The sequence below is a fragment of the Schistocerca nitens genome, chromosome 2 (genome assembly GCF_023898315.1).
Source record: "Schistocerca nitens isolate TAMUIC-IGC-003100 chromosome 2, iqSchNite1.1, whole genome shotgun sequence".
Classification (NCBI taxonomy): Eukaryota; Metazoa; Arthropoda; class Insecta; order Orthoptera; family Acrididae; genus Schistocerca; species Schistocerca nitens.
In genome coordinates, this window is record NC_064615.1 from 220680363 (window position 1) to 220707250 (window position 26888).

A 26888-nucleotide genomic window follows, 5' to 3' on the forward strand; every position below is an offset into this window, starting at 1 on the left:
TGATCCCTTCTTCTAGTCAAGTTGTCACTAATTCATCTTTCCCAATTTCTGTTCAGTACCTGCTCATTGGTTATGTGACCTACCCATCTAATCTTCAACATTCTTCTTTAGCGCCACATTTCGAAAGCTTCTATTCTCTTCTTGTCCAAACTATTTATCGTCCGTTTCACTTCCATACGTGGCTACACTACATACAAATACTTTCAGAAACGACTTCCTGACACTTAAATCTATACTCGATGTTAACAAATTTCTCTTCTTCAGAAACACTTTCCTTGCCATAGCCAGTCTACATTTTATATCCTCTCTACTCTGACCATAATCAGTTATTTTGCTCCCCAAATAGCAAAACTCATTTACTATTTTACGAGTCTCATTTTCTAATCTAATTCCCTCAGCATTGCCTTATTTAATTCGACTACATTCCATTATCCTTGGCCGGTAGGTGTGGCCGAGTGGTTCTAGGCGCTTCAGTCCGGAACTGTGCTGCTGCTACGGTCACAGGTTCGAATCCTGCCTCGGGCATGGATGTATGTGATGTCAATAGGTTTAGGTAGTTCTAAGCCTAGGGGACTGATGACCTCAGATGTTAAGTCCCGTAGTGTTTAGAACCATGTTTGAACCATTATCCTTGTTTTGCTTTGGTAGATGTTCACCTTATATCCTCCTCTCAATACACTGTCAATTCCGTTCAACTGCTCTTCCAGGTCCTTTGCTGTCTCTGAAAGAATTAAAATGTCATCAGCAAACCTCAAGGTTTCTATTTCTTCTCCATGGATTTTAATTCCTATTCTGAATTTTTGTTTCCTTATCTGATTGCTCAATATACAGATGGAATAGCATCAGGGGTAGACTATAACCCTGTGTCACTCCCTTCTCAACCAGTGCTTCCCTTTCATGCCCCCTCGACTTTTATGACTGCCGTTTGGTTTCTGTACAAATTGTAAATAGCCTTTCACTCCCTGTATTTTACGCCTGCCATCTCCAGAATTTGAAACAGAGTATTCCAGTCAACATTGTCAAAATCTTTCTCCAAGTCTGCAAATGCTAGATACGTAGGTTTGCATTTCCTTAATTTATCTTCTAAGATAAATCGTAGAGTCGGTATTGCCTCACATGTTCCAACATTTCTACGGAATCCAAACTAATCCTTCACGAGGTCGGTTTCTACCAGTTTTTCCATTTGTCTGTAAAGATTTCATGTTAGTATTTTACAACTTTGACTTATTAATCTGATAGTTTGGTAATTTTCACACCTGTTAACACCTGCACTCTTTGGGATTGTAATTATTACATTTTTCTTGAAATCTGAGTGTGTTTCACCTGTCTCGTAGGTCTTGTTCACCAGATGGAAGAGTTTATTTTATAGTACATTAAAATCTTAATTAGTGGCTTAATCGGTCAGTTAATGAGGGATGCCATCTGGTTTGGAAAAAACAGAGCAACAAAAATAGTGTCAAAGTTCAGAATCTAACAAACCTAAAGGGAAAATTGTGGATATCTTAAGTTTAAATAGCATTTATCTTGTAAGTTAATTAGTTTCAGGTATCAAAGTATATTATCAGAAAGAATGGGATATTGCTTTCAAACGAGTTGTAAAAATATTTCAGATTGCGCCAGTTAGCGCATTATATATTGTAGTAGAACCTTCAATTGGCCATCGCTTCCAAATAATAAAACTTCTAGTAAAATTAGCTGCATCATTGAAATCAGGATGTTCACTATAATGATCTGGATAATGAATTTAAATAGAACTTCACCTAAATAACACTTTGCAATATGAAAGTAAATGTTAATAATTTTTTGTGCAACTGTATTAAAAATACAGTGAACTATTTGGAAAAATTTTGTTATTGATGGGAGTAGGAGACATAACAGATGGTGAGTTTCCAACTTACTACGTCTGAAGATGAAGATGCTACAGTCCTTACTCAGTACTCGTTGAAACACAGTATTGGTTTACTACGACAGCAAGAACTTTTACTTTGGAGTGACAAATGTACAATTACAGTATTTTGGACTGACCTTCATTAGTTATTTTATTTTCTGTGAATCATGATTGTGCTATTTCGCAGTGATACGGAAGGAATGAGGCAGTTTCAGAATTGTACACTTTCTCGCAAGGATAGGTCCCCAAGGCTGGGATCTGGGTGTTTTTTTACCATCTACAGTGGCTATTACAAATGATTGAAGCGATTTCATAAATTCACTGTAGCTCCATTCGTTGACATATGGTCACGACACATTACAGATACGTAGAAAAACTCGTAAAGTTTTGTTCGGCTGAAGCCGAACTTCAGGTTTCTGGCGCCAGAGCGCTCGAGAGCGCAGTGAGACAAAATGGCCTACAGGAGCCGAGAAAGCGTATGTCGTGCTTGAAATGCACTCACATCAGTCAGTCATAACAGTGCAACGACACTTCAGGACGAAGTTCAACAAAGATCCACCAACTGCTAACTCCATTTGGCGATGGTATGCGCAGTTCAAAGCTTCTGTATGCCTCTGTAAGGGGAAATCAACGGGTCGGCCTGCAGTGAGCGAAGAAACGGTTGAACGCGTGCGGGCAAGTTTCACGCGTAGCCCGCGGAAGTCGACGAATAAAGCAAGCAGGGAGCTAAACGTACCACAGCCGACGGTTTGGAAAATCTTACGGAAAAGGCTAAAGCAGAAGCCTTACTGTCTACAATTGCTACAAGCCCTGACACCCGATGACAAAGTCAAATGCTTTGAATTTTAGGCGCGGTTGCAACAGCTCATGGAAGAGGATGCGTTCAGTGCGAAACTTGTTTTCAGTGATGAAGCAACATTTTTTCTTAATGGTGAAGTGAACAGACACAATGTGCGAATCTGGGCGGTAGAGAATCCTCACGCATTCGTGCAGCAAATTCACAATTCACCAAAAGTTAACGTGTTTTGTGCAATCTCACGGTTTAAAGTTTACGGCCCCTTTTTCTTCTGAGAAAAAAACGTTACAGGACACGTGTATCTGGACATGCTGGAAAATTGGCTCATGCCACAATGGAGACCGACAGCGCCGACTTTATCTTTCAACAGGATGGTGCCCCACCGCACTTCCATCATGATGTTCGGCATTTCTTAAACAGGAGATTGGAAAACCGATGGATCGGTCGTGGTGGAGATCATGATCAGCAATTCATGTCATGGCCTCCACGCTCTCCGGACTTAACCCCATGCGATTTCTTTCTGTGGGGTTATGTGAAAGATTCAGTGTTTAAACCTCCTCTACCAAGAAACGTGCCAGAACTGCGAGCTCGCATCAACGATGCTTTCGAACTCATTGATGGGGACGTGCTGCGCCGAGTGTGGGAGGACTTGATTATCGGCTTGATGTCTGCCGAATCACTAAAGGGGCGCACATCGAACATTTGTGAATGCCTAAAAAAACTTTTTGAGGTTTTGTATGTGTGTGCAAAGCATTGTGAAAATATCTCAAATAATAAAGTTATTGTAGAGCTGTGAAATCGCTTCAATCATTTGTAATAACCCTGTATATGGTGATGTTGGCATCACACCCAGCAGCCATTTGCCCTGGTGGGTCCTCATTTGCGACTAATAGACAAATAATATTTTGTAATTTTGTGTGATGCTCAAGAGCTTTAAATAAAGAAGTATTACCCAGACTAGTGGTGCAGTGTAATGGTTAAAGTACATTACATTACAGAATGTTGTGGGTTCATATCACGTCAGGAACCTTGAAATTTTTTGTTTTTAAATCTGTATAAATTACTTTCACCATTTTTATTCTATTAATTAGATTAAATGTAACTTTTTATTTCTAATCCTTTGTCACATCATTTTAATCATTGTTTTAATTTTTTATTTGCTCCCATTTTTCTTTATTTTCTATTTGAAATCTATGTGCATGTGAATCAGTTGTCACAAATTCACTGACATTATAGTGAGCAATAGTTATTTACAAATTCTTGGTGAAACTCGTGAAGAGGTGCAGATCACACTACCCTTCTGCAGCTTTACAGAGCCCTGATACAGTCTTGTCTTGATTATGGGAGTCAGGTACAAGGTATGGCATCAACCTCAGCATTGTGGACACTGGATCCAGTACACCACTGCGGGATTCAACTTGCAACAGGAGTGTTTTGAACTGACCCTGTGAACAGCTTACTCGTGGAGGTTGGGGTTCCTCCCTTGCAGATTGGGTGCCAGCAACAGTTTTTTAATTAGGCTACACATGTTTGCAGCTCCTCTAAGCATCCAAATTAACATTCCTCTTTTCAAACAAGGAAATCCATCTCCTGCAATGGTGACCCAGATCAGGGATTAAGATTGCAATCTGCATGCGGTCCCTCCTCTCTGAACTCCAACTGTTTCTCTACCATTCCTCGTCCAGGCCTACTCATGTATAGCTCTGTGGTGCATCCTTTGGCCACAGCTTCATCTTGACCTATCGCGAGGTCCATACTTGGTGCATCCTGGGATTCAGAGGTAGTGGTTTGCTGGTCATGTAGGCTTTGCTTACGCTCAAGCAGGACATACTGAACTGCACTCCTTGCTGCATGGCTGCAGTGTTTTCACTGTGGCGTTGCACCAAAACTTGGTCATGGCTATCCAGGGTCCCCTGTATGTCCGTGAACAATGTGGACTCTCATTGACCTCTGCCTGGACCCTGGACGACATTGGGACCCCTGGCTACTAATAAACCAACACTGGAGATAGGTATTCTGGAAACAGACAAAACATCAAGTTTTAGGAATCATGAATATGGAGTGGCTCATTCAGACTTCACCAAATGAACTACATTGATAAAGGACACTAAATATCTGTGCAGATCATCCATGCAGGCCTCTTGCAAGGACGCTACCATCCTTTGCTGCCTCTGCATGAGCCATACTTGGCTGACTCACGATCAAGTCCTTCACCACAAGGACCCACCCCCACTGTCATTGTGGTTACCATTTGATGTTGGTCCACATTTTGCTGCACTGTCCTAACCTTGGCGGACTTTGACTTGCTACCCCTGGCACTGGAAAACAATACCTCACCGTCTGACTTAGTTTCACATTTTATGTGTGAAGGGGGCTATTACCACTCCCTTTAAGGGAGGACCTCTTAAACTCATTGACCCATTGAGCAGTTGGCAGAAAACTCTGTTGTCACCTCAGCCTTCACCCTACTTGATCTTTTACTCTTCCTCCCACTCTCTTGCATGGTCTGTTTGATTCGTTCATCTTATGTTTGTATATATGCTTCTCTTGCCCTGTCCATGTTGACGGTCTTTCCTAGACAATTGCTGAGTGGTTACCTCTGGTAAGTGGTGGTGGGGTGGGGATATATGTACCCCCATTGCATTCTGCTTTGGGGGCTTCTGGCTCCACCCTAGATAGGGCATCTTGTTTCTTCGTATATCTGTCCTTTCTTCTTTTTTGTCCCTTATGTGGTCTTCATTGACCTTTGATAGACCTTGGGTTTCCGCCCCAGGGTTTTGCACTGTAGGCCATCTCTGATGTACAGTTGTGTACACCTATATCTTCGAGGGAAAAGGGGCTGATGACCTAGTAGTTTGGTCCCTTTAATCATCCAACCAATCAACCATATGCTCATACCTTCAACAGCCTGCAATAGGGCACTGTGCCAGACACCTTCCTGGCATAGGGAATCTGCCTGTTGCCCTTCATCTGTAGTTCACAGTATATCATGAGAGAAAAGTGTAAGTTGTTTCACACGAGCAATACATTTATTTTATTCAAACTGAGAATGTGTTCAAGGATTCTGCAGCAGACAGATGTTAGGAATATTTATCTGGAATTTTTGCGATCCGTTCTTTCACTCTCCTTATATCACAGTGTATATGACCCTGGAGATCTGGGAAAATCCGGCAATTTTTTCATCCAGGAGAAAACCAGGAAAAACCCCGGAATATTTTAGAATCCCGGGAATTATTGTTTTAGTTTTTAGTTAAATTTTTGTAATTTTGACTGGTAAGAACCGATACTCTAACAAAGGTTATTACTGTATCCCGCTATTGCAGAATAGTACTTCAGCAATAAAACTTTAACGAGAGAAAAAAAACCTTAAATTGCAAAGGGAATGCGCCATATGCGACGACGCGCACACACACAGTGCTCATACAAAAGTCTGCAAACAGCAAAATGTGTCAAAGGCTTTAGGAAGACCATGCAATGCTTCATAACAAAAAATTGCTTCCAATGATTGTGAAGTCACAACTGTTTACATTAGATTCATTTTAGCAGTTGCGAGCGGGCTCATGCGTATGCGCAGTTCAGTCTCATTTGAGGAGTAGATTCTCCCGCTTCTGGCTAGAGGAATGTGGCTGTTGATGTGCAAGCAGTCACAGCAAGCAGCTAGATGCTACCGGAAAAAGGGGGTGCAAAATTCATATTCTTGACGAAAAAAACTTGTTTCACAAAGCACCTAGCATCCAGCGCACGTCTATCGACTATTCATGTGATTTTGAAACTCATCTCTGTTGGTTTTTGTGAACACATTTTAAGTTGGTTTCTGAATGAATCATATGTTAATTTTTGAATGCGTGTGTACTGTACGTGATGATGTCTCATGTCACGAGAATCCTCGTCACATCTAGAAATAAACTTTCCACAGACAAAAGGGGGCGGGGCTATACGAGCTAAGCAGAGTAAAGCCGAACAGATGAATGCCAATCACTGTCTGATTATGTGGTTGATTGGGTTTTGCGAATGATCAGCGTTGTTATAATTACTAGCGAAATCCATGGATTCAGACTACCAGAGTGGAAATAAACGACTAACAGGAATAACAGATGAGAAAGATTATGTATTATCTTCTCGGTGTATCCAAGAAAATGAACTTCTGACAGAAAATTTTTAGCTGACGCTACACTAGTAAGGACCAGTTGTACAGTCCCCAGCTAGCAGCCGCTTAAGTTCTATTCTGGAAGTAACGCGGAAAATGTGTTGTACGAACATGTAACAACGCCTAATCGGAGAATAATCGCGGGATAACTAAACCGGTGATTCTGGCAGGGTTAGTGAAGTTAATCAGCAAACAAATTTTGACAATGGGAGGAATAGCTACAGAATTTGTGATGACAAGATTGTTTTTTAGAATAAGGAAGGATAAGAAGCAGGGACATCACACAAATTGTGGAAGAATGACTATTCCAAATTTATATAAAAATTTTGTAATACTACTTTTCGATCTCGTGCTTCAGAAACTGGTGCGTCTGAATGAAATGTGACACTATTTCCTAACATAAAGCTTTTTGCTTGTAGTAGGCCTAATAGGCATTTGATATTGGTACTTCGTGAATTATATTCTGTCGTGTTATAAAAATGATCATAGTAGAAAGGCCTGTTTTGTTTTATCTAGCAGACAGTGACAAAATAGACTTAATCAGATCAAGAAACCACACCAATCTTGGGTGTTATTTGTATTAACAGCTTTTTCAGTATTAGATAACGGCATTTCGACTTTTCTTGTAGCGAAACATTTGACGAACTTTGAGGTAATAAATTCTTTCGCAGAAAGGAAAGCATGCCATGTAAAGCTGTAGCAAGGTCACAGAGAAAAAATTCTAGGAGCTAAGAACTGAAGAAATGTATACTTTCTTGCTTGTCTCTTGCCTTTATTGGATTTATGTAGCCTACATTTAATTTTGTCACAAAACAGCAAGTCATTAGCTAATAGGCCATAAAGAGTGCAAATTTTCTGAAGAGTTCTTATTCTCCTGATTACAAATAATCTCATTCACTATTAATTGCGAGATTTTTTTAAAAAAAAGGGCAGGCTGTCAAACCGGTCGACTGGGAGCAGGAGAGGCACCACAGGACATTTCAGTTTCCACTGTCCTGAATATAGTTTGATGGCATCCATTAAAAAAAAAAAATACACATTTCAATGCCACAGAGCAAAATACTGTGACGTGCGATATAAGAATGCTGTGTAAAGAGGTGTGGCACTGCACTTTGGCACGCTTACGACCAAATAACATGTCCTACATTTCCTCCAACACATATGTTTTATGTTTCAGACTTTTCAGAAATCTATGCGCTACAAGATGAACATATTTTCCAAAATTCTATTTTTTTAGTATTGACCCGATTCGCAAATATCATAGATCCGTGGCTGATGCGCAGAGCAGTCGTAAGTTATAGTGGGTAGTATCCACGTGACCCATACATTTAGTGATTTTGCTGCTTCCCCTTCGTTTACTCTCCCGACATGAGCTATCAAGTGAATTAAAATACATTCACACAATTGCAGAAGGCTAAAATATTTTGTTAGTTTCAGATTTATTTCATTTCCACGGTTCTGACAGTCCAGCATTAATCGCCTTGCAGAACAAGGAAGTTATTTTTGTCTGTTGCTAAAGAAATTCGACCTTTATTAACTTTTTCCACAGAGGTAGTCAATGTATTTGAAACAAAATGTTTAATTCCACAGTACTGTCTAGTTTAAACTGTTCACTGCTTTTTGAGTGGATGTTTTAATCTTCAAACGTGTGGCATTATGCAGTAATAAAGAACCAAACATGAGATAATACAATACTGGTGCTCCAAGAAAATTTACATCCCGAAAACCACACTGAAAAGCTTAACATCAAGTTGAGTTCTACTTCATTGGGAATCTGGACATACGAATATGCACTTTAAGTATGCAATTTAAATGTGCACATTTTAGTGTGGTTCACGAAATTCCAATGCTCTTGGATTATCCTCTGATGTCTTGTTTCTTTTATGACATAATGCATGATCTTTCAACGTTTTACACATACGTACATATGGGCTTTCTGCGTCATCGTAGCTGCGCAAGTGCCGTGTCACCTGTTACCAGCGCTGTCTGACAACTGCTGAAATGAACCTATTTCTAACAGTTCGCGGGAAAAAATGCGAATGTTCGTTTGAAAAGCATTACTTTTGAAGGAAATATCCTTTTACGTAAGTTGAACTATGTGCGAGAATGTACCATGAATTTCTTAAATCACGAGCATTTGACTCTCATTTAAAAATCGATGATGATCCATTTAGAATAATTTATAACCCTGAAGATCAGACATTTATGTCAGTAATAAAAATTTTACTGGCACATTTGTGTGATATATCTGAAAGTGTAACATGCGCAAAAAGATCAACATTATATACGAAAGCTTGCAGCTTATTAGCCTTAGAGACCAATATTACATTTGAAAGCTTTGCTTTTCTTTAAGCAACACTATGTATATCAATTTAAACCATTAACCTTCCTGTTTGTGTGTTCATGCTTACTTAACAGTGATGTTGCTGTTGGCTGACATCATGTGTCCTATGCTCTAAATATCTGCTGTCATCAGCTGGCGAGATCACATGACATGAGCTGTGACTGGCTTACAAAAGCACATCGCAATCTCGATATCAGTGATTCGGAAAGTAACGTGTGGTGAGGTGTAATTTGAATGTATACTTGCGTAATACGAAAATACGCAGCGTACACGTTGCTGCACATCAAAGGTATTTCCAAAACGGTTCTTCTTCCCTAATTTCGTTTTCTGAAGTGCTGGAAAATTCTATGCCCGTGTATAAAACCATAACCATTCAAAGAATTGATAAGTTTCGCAGTTCCGGGGGAAAATATACTGTCACTTAGCTCGGAAAAAGTGTGTTTACACCCAGGAGAAAGTGTATTTTTAACTGGTAAATCCAGGAAAAATCCGGGAATGTTTTTCCTTGTCCACGTATACACCCTGTATATACAGCAGCTATATGCACGTTTTTCCAGTCACTTGCGACTTTTGCGCTGGGTGAGAGATTTGTGATAAGCTAGGTAAGGGGCAAATGCTGTAGAGAACTCTTTGAAAAACTGAAATGGTATTCTATATAGACCCGGTGACTTATTTATTTTGAACTCTTTCAGATTTTTCTCTATGCCAGGGATGATTATCACTGTCATACATATGGCAATCTGTTCTGCTTGTGGGGAATGCACCTTAACAATTACACTATGCTACCAGTCTGTGCATTGGTACTTTTTCAAGGTTCTAGGTCATCATGTAAAATTCAGAATTTTTTTCATCAATTACTCACAAATGAGGTCTCATAAGGGTGAATGACTGCAGCATGTTATACCTGGGGCCCTAACCTATACACCCATATAGCTTAGTGGTCATCAGAAGTTTTAGTTCAAGAACAGAACTACTTAGTTCGTATAAAAATTAGTATGGCAAGAGTCCTCAATAGACTAGCATTTGTAGCATAAATTAGCTGACAGCCCCGCCACCCCCAACCCCCCCGCCTACCCCCCAAAGTAGTGAGCATTAACGTGGCGCCATTTGAAACACTTCAGGTAGATTATTCTGTTAGAGGTCCCTGCCAACCTTAGCAGCTCCAGAGTTGTAAAACTGTAAAGGACTGAAGAAGTATTGTTGTGTTGTCTGTGTGAGCAGATGCATAGTTGATAAATAATATTAATTATATTTCAATGCAGTATGCGCTATGAGAGATGATAAATGTTTTGAATGTCATTTTTTCTTCTAGCCATTACATTGTATTGTTGTTGTTGTGGTCTTCAGTCCTGAGACTGGTTTGATGCAGCTCTCCATGCTACTCTATCCTGTGCAAGCTTCTTCATCTCCCAGTACCTACTGCAACCTACATCCTTCTGAATCTGCTTAGTGTATTCATCTCTTGGTCTCCCTATACGATTTTTACCCTCCACTCTTCCCTCCAATACTAAATTGGTGATCCCTTGATGCCTCAACACATGTCCTACCAACCGATCCCTTCTTCTAGTCAAGTTGTGCCACAAACTCCTCTTCTCCCCAATTCTATTCAATACCTCCTCATTAGTTATGTGATCTACCCATCTAATCTTCAGCATTCTTCTGTAGCACCACATTTCGAAAGCTTCTATTCTCTTCTTGTCCAAACTATTTATCATCCACGTTTCACTTCCATGCATGGCTACATTCCATTATCCTCGTTTTGCTTTTGTTGTTCAATTATATCCTCCTTTCAAAACACTATCCATTCCATTCAACTGCTCTTCCAAGTCCGTTGCTGTCTCTGACAGAATTACAATGTCATCGGCGAACCTCAAAGTTTTTATTTCTTCTCCATGGATTTTAATACCAACTCCGAATTTTTCTTTTGTTTCCTTCACTGCTTGCTCAATATTCAGATTGAATAGCATCGGGGATAGGCTACAACCCTGTCTCACTCCCTTCCCAACCACTGCTTCCCTTTCATGCCCCTCGACTCTTATAACTGCCATCTGGTTTCTGTACAAATTGTAAATAGCCTTTCGCTCTCCGTATTTTACCCCTGCCACCTTTGAAAGAGCGTATTCCAGTCAACATTGTCAAAAGCTTTCTCTAAGTCTACAAATGCTAGAAACGTGGGTTTGCCTTTCCTTAATCGTTTTTCTAAGATAAGTCGTAGGGTCAGTATTGCCTCACGTGTGCCAACATTTCTACGCAATCCAAAGTGATCTTCCCCGAGGTCGGCTTCTACTAGTTTTTCCATTCGTCTGTAAAGAATTCGTGTTAGTATTTTGCAGCTGTGACTTATTAAACTGATAGTTTGGTAATTTTCACATCTGTCAACATCTTTCTTTGGGATTGGAATTATTATATTCTTCTTGAAGTCTGAGGGTATTTCGCCTGTCTCGTACATCTTGCTCACCAGATGGTAGAGTTTTGTCAGGACTGGCTCTCCCAAGACCGTCAGTAGTTCTAATCGAATGTTGTCTACTCCCGGGGCCTTGTTTCGACTCAGGTCTTTCAGTGCTCTGTCAAACTCTTCATGCAGTATCATATCTCCCATTTCATCTTCATCTACATTCTCTTCCATTTCCATAATATTGTCCTCAAGTACATCGCCTTGTATAGACCCTCTATATACTCCTTCCACCTTTCTGCTTTCCCTTCTTTGCTTAGAACTGGGTTTCCATCTGAGCTTTTGATATTCATACAAGTGGTTCTCTTTTCTCTGAAGGTCTCTTTAATTTTGCTGTAGGCAGTATCTGTCTTACCCCTAGTGAGATAAGCCTCTACATCCTTACATTTGTCCTCTAGCCATCCCTGCTTAGCCATTTTGCACTTCCTGTTGATCTCATTTTTGAGACGTTTGTATTCCTTTTTGCCTGCTTCATTTACTGCATTTTTATATTTTCTCCTTTCATCAATTAAATTCAGTATTTCTTCTGTCACCCAAGGATTTCTACTAGCCCTAGTCTTTTTAGCTACTTGATCCTCTGCTGCCTTCACTATTTCATCCCTCAAAGCTACCCATTCTTCTTCTAGTGTATTTCTTTATCCCATTCCTGTCAATTGTTCCCTTATGCTCTCCCTGAAACTCTGTACAACCTCTGGTTTAGTCAGTTTATCCAGGTCCCATCTCCTTAAATTCCCACCTTTTTGCAGTTTCTTCAGTTTTAATCTACAGGTCATAACCAATAGATTGTGGTCAGAGTTTGCATCTGCCCCTAGAAATGTATTACAATTTAAAATCTGGTTCCTAAATCTCTGTCTTACCATTATATAATCTGACAAACTGCCTATTGGCTTCTGTCTCGGGTTCTTCGGCCGACGTTCATCTAATGATTTTTCTGACGTGACGCTCTGGAGCACATCGATTCTATGTTCCCGCAAGACATCAAAAAGCTCTTTCATGCATGTCTCACCACGAGCTATTTCACGTGCAATGGCGATTTCTACGAACAGCTGGAAGGCGTCGCCATGGGTAGTCCTCTCAGTCCAGTGGTGGCCAACTTCTTCATGGAACAATTTGAAGCACAGGCACTGGACACGGCGACTTGCAAACCTAAGGTGTGGTACAGGTACGTCGATGATACTTTCGTGGTGTGGAACCATGGTGAAGAACAGCTCGGTGACTTCCTAAGACGCAAAAACCTGGGACACAGCGTGTATCGAAAACCGACACACACGGACCGATACCTGCACAAACTGTCAAACCACCACCCGAGCCAGAAAAGAGGCATGATTAGTATGCTCGTAACGAGAGCAGGACGAATATGTGAACCGCAACACCTCAAACGAGAAATGCAACACCTGGAAACTGTTCTGAGGAGCAATGGGTACTCCACAAATTACATTAGAAGTGTAACAGAGCCGAACACTCGGCGAAGTAAGGAACCAGAAAAAGAAATGTCGTGTACGGCCTTTCTGCCATACATTCCCAGAGTGACGGACAGGATTGGCCGTATATTGCGCAAACATGGCGTAAAGACGATTTTCAAACCGACAAGGAAGATCAAAGAGTGTCTTAGATCGGCGAAGGAGAAAAGAGACCCACTTGCAATGTCGGGAATATACCGTATACCATGCACATGCGGAAAAGTTTGTCGGAATGACTGGACGATCAGTTAACACCAGGATCAAAGAGCATAAGCGACATTGCAGGTTGGGGCAGGTGGAGAAATGGGCCGTGGCAGAGCACGCACTGAATGAGACCGACCACGTAATAAAATTCGCCGACACGGAAGTTGTGGCTGTAGAGAAGCACTGTCACACGCGCTTGTTCAGAGAAGCTGTAGAAATACAAAAACACGTGAACAGTTTGAACAAGAAAGAGGAAAGCCTTAAGGTAAACGGATCCTGGCTTCCCAATGTGCATTCACAGATCCACGTTACTTCCATCTGAAATTTATACTACAGCAGCTGATGAGTAAAAGTAGCACACAGCTGTGAGTTTTCAGTACTGGAAAACAGACAAAGCATTTCCCCCCTCACATCCTCTACCCCTGTATTGGCTGCACTATGTAACACTATACCTCTGAGATAAGTGGCAGAATTGACAATTGTCAAATAAAATAAATCACATTTTGCAATATTACTGCATTTCTTCTTTTTTTTAGTGAGCTGTAAAAGTGCACTCTTAAACTCTCAAGGGCAGTTGACGTTTGTGGATTCAGCTTGCAACATGTATATTACTATAAGATACGGCTGAGAACCATGGGCTGCACAAGCACCTTATTCGGGCCCTGGTTTGATGACCTCACTCACTCACTCACTCACTCACTCACTCACTCACTCACCCCCCGCCTCTCTCTCTCTCTCTCTCTCTCTCTCTCTCTCTCTCTCTCTCTCTCTCTCTCTCTACCCCATTCAGAATAGACATGGCTTGTTCGTACTAAAATGACCTTCTAAACAAAACTGATCTGAGTACTAATTGTATAGTCGAGTAGCCAGTCTGAACTGCCAAACGGCTACTATTTTCATTTTCCTGTGATATCCTACATGAGTAAGTAATTCATCAGTCCTTTCAATAAAGCCAGTAAATTTTAATTGAAGTTAATTGGAAGTTCAATTATTAGTAATTGTTGGAAACAGGAACTCTGTGTAATGCTGTCAGTATTGTATAGCCCATGGCAAAATTTTTACTGCAGTCATTCGTTAGTGTAAAACGGTTCCAGTGATTGGCATGCGGAATGGATAAGATAAACCTAAGTCTTTTGGTCAGCACTTCGGAAATGATCCTGCTTCTTTCCTTTCGATGTTACACGCGCGCGCGCGCGCGCGTGTGTGCGTGTGCGTGTGCGTGTGCGTGTGCGCGTGTGCGTGTGCGTGTGCGCGTGCGCGTGTGCGTGTGCGCGTGCGCGTGTGCGCGTGCGCGTGTGCGCGTGCGCGCGTGCGCGTGTGCGCGTGCGCGTGCGCGTGTGCGCGTGCGCGTGTGCGCGTGCGCGTGTGCGCGTGCGCGTGCGCGTGCGTGTGCGTGTGCGTGTGTGTGTGTGTGTGTCATAAAATTAAATAACACAATATTAGAATGTTTCCTACGATTATGATTTTTCTCTATTTTATTGGGTAACTAATGTTGGTATTAGATTGAGTCTCTCAGATCCAGCTCACAGTGAACTCACCAACCAATTTTGTTTTATTTCATTATAAGCTAAGAAATAGGCTTGCCTATGCATTGAAGGCACTTCTGATTTTGAAGTTTTCTAAGTTATGTTTACTGCAACTTACAGAAATGAATAGTAGTGAGCATTACAGCATGCCTTCTCACCTAACTATAATGGTAAGATTTCTCAAAGCCAATTCTGGGATTGTTTCTGCATTCTGTCATTGCTGAGATGTACATACCTCCTTCCTCATTTTGGTGCTTTGTTGAATAACAGCACATAAGCAAAGTTGAATGTATTTTTCCTTTTAAAAATGACTTCTTCCATTGTTAGGTGCTATGTCTATATAAGGGTTGGACACCACTGCAAACAAAATAGTGTGGAATACCTTGTTTTTCATGAACTGCCACTCTTTCATTGCTTGTTTATTCTGTTCTTTTCCAGATATGTTTCATTCTGCTTTTATATAGTTTTTACAATTTGCACTCTCTTTGTCAGGGTGGAAATAAAAGCAACAAAGAAAACAGCAACTGGCCTGAGAACATCGTTCCACCACATCCAAGCGAACTGCCTCTGCCCTCACCTTGCCTTGTGCGCGCCGACACACTGTTACAGGAGAACGATTCTTCTGAAAAACAAAAGCGTAAGTAACTTTTTGTTCTTGTTTAAGGTTAAATATTAATTTTACATCCATAGTGGTCAAGAACTACCACCTTCCAACTTCTGGAAAGTCCAGCTTGGAATGTCAATTAAAACAATCAATTTTTGAAAATGTAATTTAACTGGATAGTAAAAATAAAAACACCCTCGCCAAGTGACGGGAGGCAGTGGCTCGTCCATCTGGCAGTAGGGTTGAAGGGGAAGGAAGAGGGATGAAGGAAAAGGATTCTTTCCTTCTCATCCGATCTGGTAAGTCCCCCTTGATTTGGGGTTCTGGGTGACTTCTCCAAACTCTACCCCTTTCTGTAATCCTCACCCATCCTCTTCCTTCACCCCTGTTCCTTCCCATTCAACCTTTCTGCCATACTTAAATACCTTTAATATTTGTGTGCTACAGCCACCACTTGGTGAGTAGATTTTTTAATCTATCTAAAAAGGATAGATAGTTGCTCACTGTAAAGATGACAAATTGCTGACAAAACACAGCAGGCGTGCATGCAAGCAAGCACATCTCATGCACATGTGACCATTATTCCTACCAGAATCCAATGGAGTTGCATCAAAAGGGAGCAATATGGAGTTTGGTAGGGAAGAGGGAGGGATAGTGGGATATGGGTAGAGGGAGAGGAGTCAGTGCAGTCTGGCAGACCATTTTGGGGCTAGATGGAGGGAAGACAAGGCTGCCAGGTCCAGTGTTGTGAGGCTGTGAGGGAGGGAGTGGGGAATAGAAAAGGAGAGGAGCAGAGCAGGGAAAAAACTAGGGGGTGCGATAGCAAAACTCGGATCCCAGTGATGGTGAGGGGACGTGAATTGGGAGGTGGTGGTATGACGGGGAACTGTTGCATGAAGGGTCTGGGGACAATAGATTATTGCGAGTTGAGGCCAGGACGATTTAGAGAGTGAGAATGTGTTGCAAAGATAATTCCAGTCTGTATAGTTCAGCAAAGCCGTTGGCAGAGGGGAGGACCCAGGTGGCCTGGGTTATGAAGCAACCATTAATATCAAGCATGTTATGTTTAGCTGCATGTTGTGCCACAGGGTGGTGCACTTTGCTCTTGGCTACAGATTGATGGTGACTGTTCATCCTGGTGGACAGCTGGTTGGTAGTCATATACTACAAAAGCTGTGCATTGGTTGTAGAGGAGCTGGTATATGGGATGGCTGCTTTCATGAGTGGCCCAACCTCTTATGGGGTAGGACAAACTGTAAGTCAGGTCTTGAATAGGATGTGGTGGCCGGTGAGGTGGGCAGGTCTTGCTACTGGATCTTGCAGGGGTATGATCCCTGTGGCAAGGGGGTTGGGATTGGTAGTTGCATAGGGATTGACCAGGATTTTGTGGAAGTAGGGTGAGTGACGGAACACCAAACCCCTCATTTTATGAGGGGGGGGGGGGGGCAGGAGGATGATGATGATGATGAAAGCTGTGAGAAAGGAGGTGGCTCAGTTGTTCTAATACTTGGTGGTATTGGGTGACAAAAGAGCCACTTCTTTGTTGCTGGTTCTTGTGGGTGGTAGAAGGATTGGGGTTGTGTAGGGAAATGGCACTGGAAATCTGTTTTGCGTTTTAGGTCTAGAAGGTTAGTGCCTTTGTGTAAAAGCCTTTATGAGACCTCCATTGTACTAGGCAAGGGAGTTCTCGTCACTGCAAATATGCTGTCCCTAAGTGGCCAGGCCATATGGGAGGAATTTTTGGTGTTGAAGGGACGGCAGCTATCGAAATGGTTACTGTTAGTGGTTTGTGGGCAGATATTTGGATGAGGCCGTCAGAGACAAGGTGGTAAACATCAAGGAAAGTGGCATTCTGTGTTGAAGAGGGCCAGGTCAAGCAGGTGAGGGAGCAGGTGTTGAGGTTGTGAAGTAAGGTCAGGGTGTCTTCTCACTGATCCCAGATCGTGAAGATATCAGTGAACCTGAACAGCGCCAGGAGTTCGTGGTTTTGGGAGGCTAGAGTTTCTTCTGGATGGTCCGTAAGCAGGTTAGCATAGGAGGGTGCAATTCGGGTGCCCACAGCTCTGCCATTGGTTTTATACCTTCCCTTTAAAGGAGATGTGAGTTATGATGATAGCAAGGTGTATGAGGAATGAGGTAGTGGGTTTGGCGTCTGATGGACATTCAAAGAGACTGTGTTCAATAACAGCAAGACCATGGGCATGAGGTATGTTGGTGTATAGGGAAATCTACATCTACATGGATACTCTACAAATCACATTTAAATGCCTGACAGAGAATTCATGGAACCACTTTCACAATTTTCTATTATTCCAATCTTGTAAAGCGCGCAGAAAGAACGATCACCTATTTCTCTCTGTATGGGCTCAGATTTTCCTTATTGTATTATGGTGATCATTTGTCCCAGATTGAAATTTCGTGATAAGATTCTGCTGCAATGAAAAACGCCTTTGTTTTAATGATGTCTACCCCAAATCCTGTATCATTTCAGCGACACTCTCCCCGCCATTTCCTGATAGTACAAAACTTGCTGCCTTTCTTTGAACTTTATCGATGTACTCCATCAATCCTGTCTGGTAAAAGTCCCACACTGCACAACAGTATTCTTAAAGAGGACGGACAAGCTTAATGTAGGCAGTCCCTTTAGTAGACTTGTTACACTTTCTAAGTGTCCTGCCAATAAAATGTAGTCTTTGGTTTGCCTTCCCCACAACATTTTCTGTGTGTTCTTCCCAATTCAAGTTCTTCATAATTGTAATTCCTAGGTACTTAGTTGAATTTACAGGCTTTAGATTTGACAGATTTATCGTGTAACTGAAGTTCAACGGATTCCTTTTAGCACTCATGTGGACGACATCACACTTATTGTTATTTAGGGTCAGTTGCCATATTTTGCACCATTCAGATATGTTCTAAATCGATTTGCAATTTGTTGTGATCTCCTGATTTACTAGTCGATAAAAGATAGCTTCATCTGCAAACAACCTAAGCTGGTTGCTCAGAATGTCTCCCAAATCATTTATATAGATAGGGGACAGCAAAGGACCTATAACACTATCTTGGGGAACACCAAAAATCGCTGCTGTTTTACTCAGTGACTTTCCATCAATTACTACGAACTGAGACCTCTGACAGGAAATCGCGAATCCAGTCACATAACTGAGACGATATTAAAGTGGCATCAGCAGTGATGAATAGGGATACAGGCAGTAAAGGGGTTTGGATGAGAAGAGTCGTAGAAGGAAGTGGTTGCTATTTTTGGCATGGGAGACTACAATTTGGGCAGTTGGTTGTAGGTAGTGGTAGTGTGCGGCCAATATTCTTACAATGGGGCCCAATAACCAGCTACAATAAGGCTTCCAGGATTGTTGGGTTTGTGGATTTTGGAGAGGATGTAGGTGGGTGTGTGTTTGGGGGGGTGGGGGTGTCTTGGGGTTGTTGGGGAAATGGATTCAAGGTAGAAGTTCTGGGAAGAGCCTTAAGGCTGAAACTAGGAATGGGAGATTACATTGGACTTCTGGGGGTGGAATCACACTGGTAGAATTTATGGATGGAGTAGTCAACAAATTGCCAGAGGCCTTCAGACAGGTAGTCACTGCTATTCATAATCACTGTTATAACCTTCATCTGCAGGTAGGACAATTAGGTTGAGACCTGTTTTGAGGCATTGTATGGCTGTCCTTCCTTCTGCTGACGTGTGTTCTTAGGGAAGGGACCTGGCGAAGGATGGCAATGCCAAGTTGAAGGTAAGGAATTTCTGTAAGCTGACAAGGGAGTAAAACGGGATGAAACGGCTGAGCTACAGGAGTAAGTGCATGTTGGGATGGGGGGGGGGGGGGGGAAGAGAGAGAGGGGGGAGGGGGAAGAGAGAGGGGGGGGGGGGGATGGCTAGGTAGAGGTTCACAAGGTCTTGCGGCAGAGGTAGATGTCAAAAATAACGCCTGAAAATGTGTGTGGCGAGGCAGGAAATGTGATAAATAGGAATAATCTGTGAGAGGAATCTAGGGCATGAGATGCTGCACCAATAATCCATGCAGTCTCATAGAAATGTGTTGTGCGCAGATGAGACCGTGGATAAATTGTGGCTCAGATGCAGCGGGTGTACGGTTTGGAAGGTGATACAAAAATACAAGAAAGGGAGAGAGAATTTGCACTGAATAATGCTTTAGAGAATAGTAACAACTTAAAACATCTGGGGAATATAGACTGCAAGCGCTAGGCAGATTCAAACACTGGAAAAACCAGGTTGAAAAGTCATCAGTACTGTGAAAAGTAACAATATTGTTACATTCCATCATTTATTTTCCATATTATGAAAAAGATAGATTGTTCCTCTTAATAAAGAAAACATGTTGAGTTGCAGACAGGCGCACGTGTGTGCGCACACACACACAAAAAGCAAGAGCCTGTCTCCAATTCAGCATGTCATCTTTACAGGGAGCAGCAATGTATCCTTTCCATAATATTATTGACCCTGTCCCCTATAAATCTAGTACTGCAAAAACCCATCTCCGTGGCACAGGCATCCCAGCACCATCTCTGCTGTCTCAGCAAAATGCTGCTTCTGTACAATCACACCTCCAAAATTGAATCTCTTGTGTTACAGCACTTGGAAGGGCATTCAAGACACGAGCTCTATAAGTTATCCAGCCTGCCGACATCCTATTACTGCCTCGCGACACCTATCCTACCCAACCCATTCCATACTAGCACCCTAATTAGCATCCCCCTTTTGGCTGTGCCACACTCCATCTTGCGCAGAGTAGCAATGAATACCTTTGCGTCAGAGCTCAACCATGGAGAGGAATCAATAGAAATTTACTACTTTCTGCCAAAATCCTCAGCCCACAGAAGTTTGTCCTATCCAAAGGCCTCACCTTCAGTCCTACACCCAAATTTAAACATTTTGGACTGGTTAGAGATCTAATCTACTTCTCCCAATCCCAGAAATGGAAACACCTTTGCCACTAATCCCAAAAACAAAAGCCAACCTAATCCAAACATTGAACCCTGCCTCTCCCAGTATGTACTACCACCCAACCTGATCTTCCCCCACCCCTCCTATCTTGCATAGCCACCCCTTGGTTCAGGTTCATTGATGATCTGGGCTCAGGACCAGGGCACCCTGTACTCATTCCTCCATAATCTTACCAAATTCTCCCTCGTCTCCTTCACGTGGTCCACGTCAGTCCAAAGTGCCACCTTCGAGGACATTGACCTGTACCTCTCTGACTCCATCCACATTCTTGTTCATTTAAATGCACTAACCACCAACAGTAACTGTATTGTGACATCTGTAATCCCTTCTGCACAAAAATCTGTCACATACAATCTGGCTGACCACGAATGAAGTATCTGCAGTGACGAGAATTCCCTTGTGCAGTATGCTGAAGGTCTCAAGAGAGCCTTCGTAGACTGGCACTACCCCCCAAAACTAGTCCACAAACAGATTTCCTGTCCATATCCTCACCACCACTTTCAAGAATATTTAGCTGCCTAGGACAGAATTGAAATGATCCTTGTCTTTGCATTTTGTACAATATTGTGCTCTGTGCCTGCTAGACTGCTGAATTCATAATTAGATGACTGCATATTGGCATCATCCATTCCCCATGGAGCACACAAAGGTCCCAATTACTGGTGAGAAGATCTTGTTGACCTTGAAATTTCACTTTTTTCTCTTGTAGCACATAAAATTGTATTTTCGCTTTTCACTTGATTCCTTTTGGTCCATAGACGAAACATAGATCGATAAATCCGTGGTACAGCAAGAATGTGTTCTTTGTAGCCTACTACTATCACTCTGCAGTTCACAAGATTGAACAAGAGTTAGGAAAGTCTTGAAGGGTCTCACTTGACTGCAGACAAGGGCCAAACGACAGTTTTGATTAAGTTGTGCAGCAGCAGGAGGAAGGGGGTGAGCTTTTGGGAAGTGGGAATGAGTGGTGAACAAGTGTACTACAGTTATATCTACTTTTTTGCCACAAATAGGCACCAGATTCTGTGCAGCAACATGCTGCAATGGTCTCCTTGCACCTCAGTAAGCTGTGTACAAGAAAGGGAGGACACACAGCCAGTTTGGCAATGTTCTGTATAACTGTCCTGACTGCTGGACAGTGCCAAAAACACTGGTGTGATAAGGGAAAGACATACCAATTTTGAAATTCACAAGGAAAAAAAATGAACTACCTGGCAACTAAACAAACCTAAGTTATATAGTATTTGTTGAAGCCACAATATCTCCATCATACTTCACAGTGCTAGATACACGGTTTTGTACAATTGCAGATATTCATATGTAAAAATGTAAGAGAATTCGTAATGAACAAGGCTACATCTAAGATTCCAGGATGGGACAAGTGACTCTTGCCTCACATTCTCCCCCACCTTTCTTGCTTACACCTATGACTACATAAACCACCCCATAAACTTTTTTTTTAATGATTTATTTGATACTGATTAAAGCTTTTGAATGTGTGTGCAAGTTGTCTAGCACCATTGGAATTTCTTTCCTCCGACAATGACACCAGTGCAACACTGGGGCCATTAACAAGTAACATGCAATCAGGAGTCCAGTGATAATAAGTGCCTTCACTATGTTTCTTTTAAAAATTGGCATATCGCCAACTGGAAGTATGCATCATTTGTAATTTTTATATAAAAATTTATTACGTCAATGATCACATAGAAAAATTATATCTAAAAAGAAAGATGATGAGACTTACCAAACAAAAGCGCTGGCAGGTCGATAGACACACAAACAAACACAAATATACACACAAAATTCAAGCTTTCGCAACAAACTGTTGCCTCATCAGGAAAGAGGGAAGGAGAGGGAAAGACGAAAGGATGTGGGTTTTAAGGGAGAGGGTAAGGAGTCATTCCAATCCCGGGAGCGGAAAGACTTAGCTTAGGGGGAAAAAAGGACAGGTATACACTCGCGCGCACACACACACATGTCCATCGACACATATACAGACACAAGCAGACAAATATGTCTGCAAATATGTCTGCTTGTGTCTGCATATGCGTGGACGGACATGCGCGCGTGTGCGAGTGTACACCTGTCCCTCCCCCCCCCCCCCCCCCCCAAGGCAAGTCCTTCCGCTCCCGGGACTGGAATGACTCCCCACCCTCCTCCCCAAAACCCACATCCCCCCCGATGAGGCAACAGTTCGCTGCGAAAGCCTGAACCCCGTATGCATGTCTGTGTTCGTTCGTGTGTCCGTCGACCCGCCAGCACCTTCATCCGGCAAGTCACATCATCTTTTCATCTTTGTTCTTAGATACATTCCTCCTACGTGGAATGTTTCCCTCTATTATAACCACACACACATATATATATATATATAACAGAGGGAAACATTCCACGTGGAAAAATTATATCTAAAAAGAAAGATGATGAGACCTACCAAACAAAAGCGCTGGCAGGCCGACAGACACACAAACAAACACAAACACACACAAACACACACACAAAATTCAAGCCCTCGCAACAAACCGCCGCCCCACCAGGAAAGAGGGAAGGAGAGGGAAAGACGAAAGGATGCGGGCTTCAAGGGAGAGGGCAAGGAGTCACCCCAATCCCGGGAGCGGAAAGACCCACCTTAGGGGGAAAAAAGGACAGGCACACACCCGCACACACACACATATCCATCCACACACACAGACACAAGCAGTGTGTGTGGATGGATATGTGTGTGTGTGCGGGTGTGTGCCTGTCCTTTTTTCCCCCTAAGGTGGGCCTTTCCGCTCCCGGGATTGGGGTGACTCCTTGCCCTCTCCCTTGAAGCCCGCATCCTTTCGTCTTTCCCTCTCCTTCCCTCTTTCCTGGTGGGGCGGCGGTTTGTTGCGAGGGCTTGAATTTTGTGTGTGTGTTTGTGTTTGTTTGTGTGTCTGTCGGCCTGCCAGCGCTTTTGTTTGGTAAGTCTCATCATCTTTCTTTTTAGATATAATTTTTCCACGTGGAATGTTTCCCTCTGTTATATTCATAATGATCACATAGATGTATAGAAAATATTTACATTACAGGTTTCAGCAAATAATGGCCATTTTCAGGTGTGCTTAACCCACGAAAAGCTTTGTACAGACATCCAAATATAGTTGGGCACTTTGAACATCATAATGTCATTTAACATTTTAACGAATGTACATATTGTAACATAACTGTGGCAGTGTTCAAAGTGCCTACCATATTTACTTGAATTTAAGCCGCTCTCGAATCTAAGCCGCACATGAAAAATAAACAGCTATGGTTGTTTGGTTCGAGTCGTAAGCTTAGCAGTTAAGCCTTACCTGGTAGCAATTGCTATACGTCAGGCGCTCCGCCCGTATTTATGAGTACCCTTCCTTTTTCACGTGCTTCCTCTGTTTTCGGTCGATTGCTTATTTTGCTTTGATCTGATAAGTGCACTTCTCTTTGTTATAGGTGTTTATGTCATGCATTATTGTACTGTGCCATGCATTGTTTGTCGCATTCTGATAATGAGTGTTTACGACTTGTTGCCACTCGCAGCATGGCTTCCTTTTGTGAGTGCTACCGCCGCTTATAATAAAAAAGAGGAATTGTCTCATTAGCGAAACAATGGCAAGAGACTGCTATATGTTGTTACTTACACTGCTGCTTTCTGTGATAATGATCAACAAGAACCAAATGATAGACTGCGTTAGATAGATGATGTTCTGAATGAGAGTTTAGCGAAAATTTTTCTCCATTTGAAAATCTTTGCAGATGCCTCTTTACACATTACGTTCTGCACAGAAATTAGTCATCTTAGATTTAAAAATTTAGTCCGTTGCCGTGCTTCATTTCTGACTGTCTCACTATTCAGCATAAGAATAGTAAGAATATAAAAATGACATGATAGGTATATTCTTCCGCGTTTGCTGTTGTCTCACTCTAGTTTCATAGCTGATTAGGCAGACAGGATTTAAATGAGATGGCAGCAAATGTGGAAGAATACATGGCGTAATGTTTACATTACTTATGGTTAAGAGAATACTGCAGGTGATTCAAGATTCATAAAAGTTCCTATTAGCAACCATCTCTTGTCACAGGTAGGAAAAAATTAATAAGAACGTTGAGTTGGCCATATTGACATACAGCCCCAACAGTCTTGCCAGTCGGATTTTCGTAGTAGATTTTTAGTAATGGCTTCAAATGCAGTGTGTGTTGTTGTTGTTATCTTCAGTCCATAGACTGGTTTGATGCAGCTCTCCATGCTTTTCTATCCTGTTCAATGTAGAGTAGCAACACTTATAAAATAAGAATGAAAATACCTTAGAAATTAAATGCTGAAATTTAAAACAAAATTTTATTAGGTTTGTAATACATCTTATATTAAATGTTTAAAATATCAGTCATGATTCTGAACCACAACCACTCGATTCTTTGTTGCTCATTTCTTCACACAGTGCATCATCCTCCAAACCATCTAGTGCATTGAATATCGAACATTTCTTAAACGCTTGTTGCACAGTCTGATTTGGAACACACTTCCATGCATCATAAATCCATTGGCACACTTGCGACAAACTTGTGTGTTTTACACGTCCTGTTGTTGTCAGTTGTCTGTCACTTTTTGAAAGCCGGTGTGTGTACATGCGTTGAAGCTTGTCCTTAAATGGTTTATTGAGACAAAAGTCAATTGGTTGCAGAATTGACGTCATCCCGCCTGGAATTACTGCCAAGTCTGTTGTGCTTTCCTCCGATTCTCATTTTACTGCAGGTGTTGTAGGTCTGCGTACGCATCTAATACCAACAGAATGCGTAAACTAAGCATTGCGCCAGGACGACGATTCCACACATGCCTAATCCATTCCAGCACCACGTCCTCCGAAAACCACTCAGTTTCGTTTGCTCATACAATTAAAGTTTTTGGAAGCACTTCAGATTTCGGTAAAGTCTTCCGCTTGAAAACTATGAATGGGGTAATTTATGTCCATCTGTCGTGCAAGCAAGCGTGATGGACATCCGCTGTTTTTCACCCCCTGGAGCAAGAGCACTTGTCTTTCTTTCCTTTGGTGTCAACCATATAATTTGATGGCATGTCAAAATATGTGGGAGTTTAGTCAGCATTTCCTATCTGACCAAGAAGGTATTGATTTTCTGTACGCCGCCTAATTATGAAGCGCTGAAATTCCACAAGTTTTTCTTCATAATTTTTCGGCAGCTTCTCTGCAACTGAAGTTCGCCTCCGAAGTGAAAAACCCCAGCGCTTGATAAACAGATCAGTCCAGCTGCGACTAGCCTTAAAATTTTGATTTTTTGCTCTGTAGCAATTTCATGTGCCTTAATTTTTAAAATTTTCGGCATTCACAGGCAGGAATTTCTGATGCTGTTCCTTAAGAAATTCATTTAAAATCACTTCTAGTTCATGATATTGGCCACACTTTGGCCCACTAAATGCTTTCCTGCTAATTAACATTTAAATAATTTGTCTCTTAGCAGTCGCCATCACCTGACGTTGCTCTCATCAATCCTGTGTCGCAGACATGCAGCACGATTACACCTTTGTTCCACAAATGAAATAACTCCCATCTTGAATTTGGCACTATAATGAAAGCGCTTCATTATGGTTCACTAACACCAACAGGCACTTCACAAAATTCCACGAAGCAATAGGTGCCACTATGTGAAATCTTAATGAGGCCTAGCGTATCATCTCGTGCAACAATCCTAAAGCCTTGTGTTTTGTTAATATTTTTCTGTAAAGAAATTTATTTTTGTTGCTACAAATATTTGAAAGGCTGCTACATTCGAAGATGAAAAATACAGAATTTCTATTTACTTCATTGGATAATTTGTGGAAATGCAGTGGTCGAAACTCGGGGCAGAGAAAAAAGCTTGTCTTCTACCTTTTAATTTATTTACTGACCCAGAGGTTTTGGCGCCAGCATTTCTCTTTGTGCCTGCAAAGCATGCCTGTGTAGTGCTACATATATTCGATGGCAGAAGTTAGTTGTGGCGGCATCTACCAACATTTTTCAGAACTTCCGCTTACTTTGCACTGGATTCTAAGCCGCAGGCGGTTTGTTGGATTACAAAAACCGGGAAAAAAGTGTGGCTTTGATTCGAGTAAATACGGTAACTATTTTTGTGTGTTTGTATGAAGCTTTTAGTGGCTTGAGCACATCTGAAGGTGGTAATTGTTTGCAAAAACAAGTAATGTGAATATTTTTTATAGATCTAAGTAATCGTTGACTTAGTAAATTGTTGCACAAAGCCTTTACAGTTTCATTTCACAATGAGTGCGGGTGGCAGTCTGGGGTTTGGATTTAATGTAATAATGTATTTTACTTGCAAAAGCTTTCTATGGTGTAATTATAATAGCATGTTTATGGCTGCCGGCTGTTGTTGCATGGGCACTGTTCCTGCTACCACTGAATGAAAGATTTAAATGCTCGACCTGTTCCTTGAAAATTTACACTTGTTTAAGTCCTTTGAAAGATGTGTGTCTCAGAGGCA

General features: G+C 41.8%; 1 protein-coding gene across 1 annotated transcript in view; it reads left to right on the forward strand.

The window, feature by feature from the left end:
- Positions 1-26888, forward strand: part of LOC126235935 (meiosis regulator and mRNA stability factor 1) — a 205841-nt gene that overhangs the window by 176915 nt on the left and 2038 nt on the right. The window contains exon 27 of the mRNA XM_049944899.1: positions 15310-15454. Coding sequence (XP_049800856.1) covers positions 15310-15454 — 145 coding nt within the window. The remainder of the gene's footprint in view (positions 1-15309; positions 15455-26888) is intronic.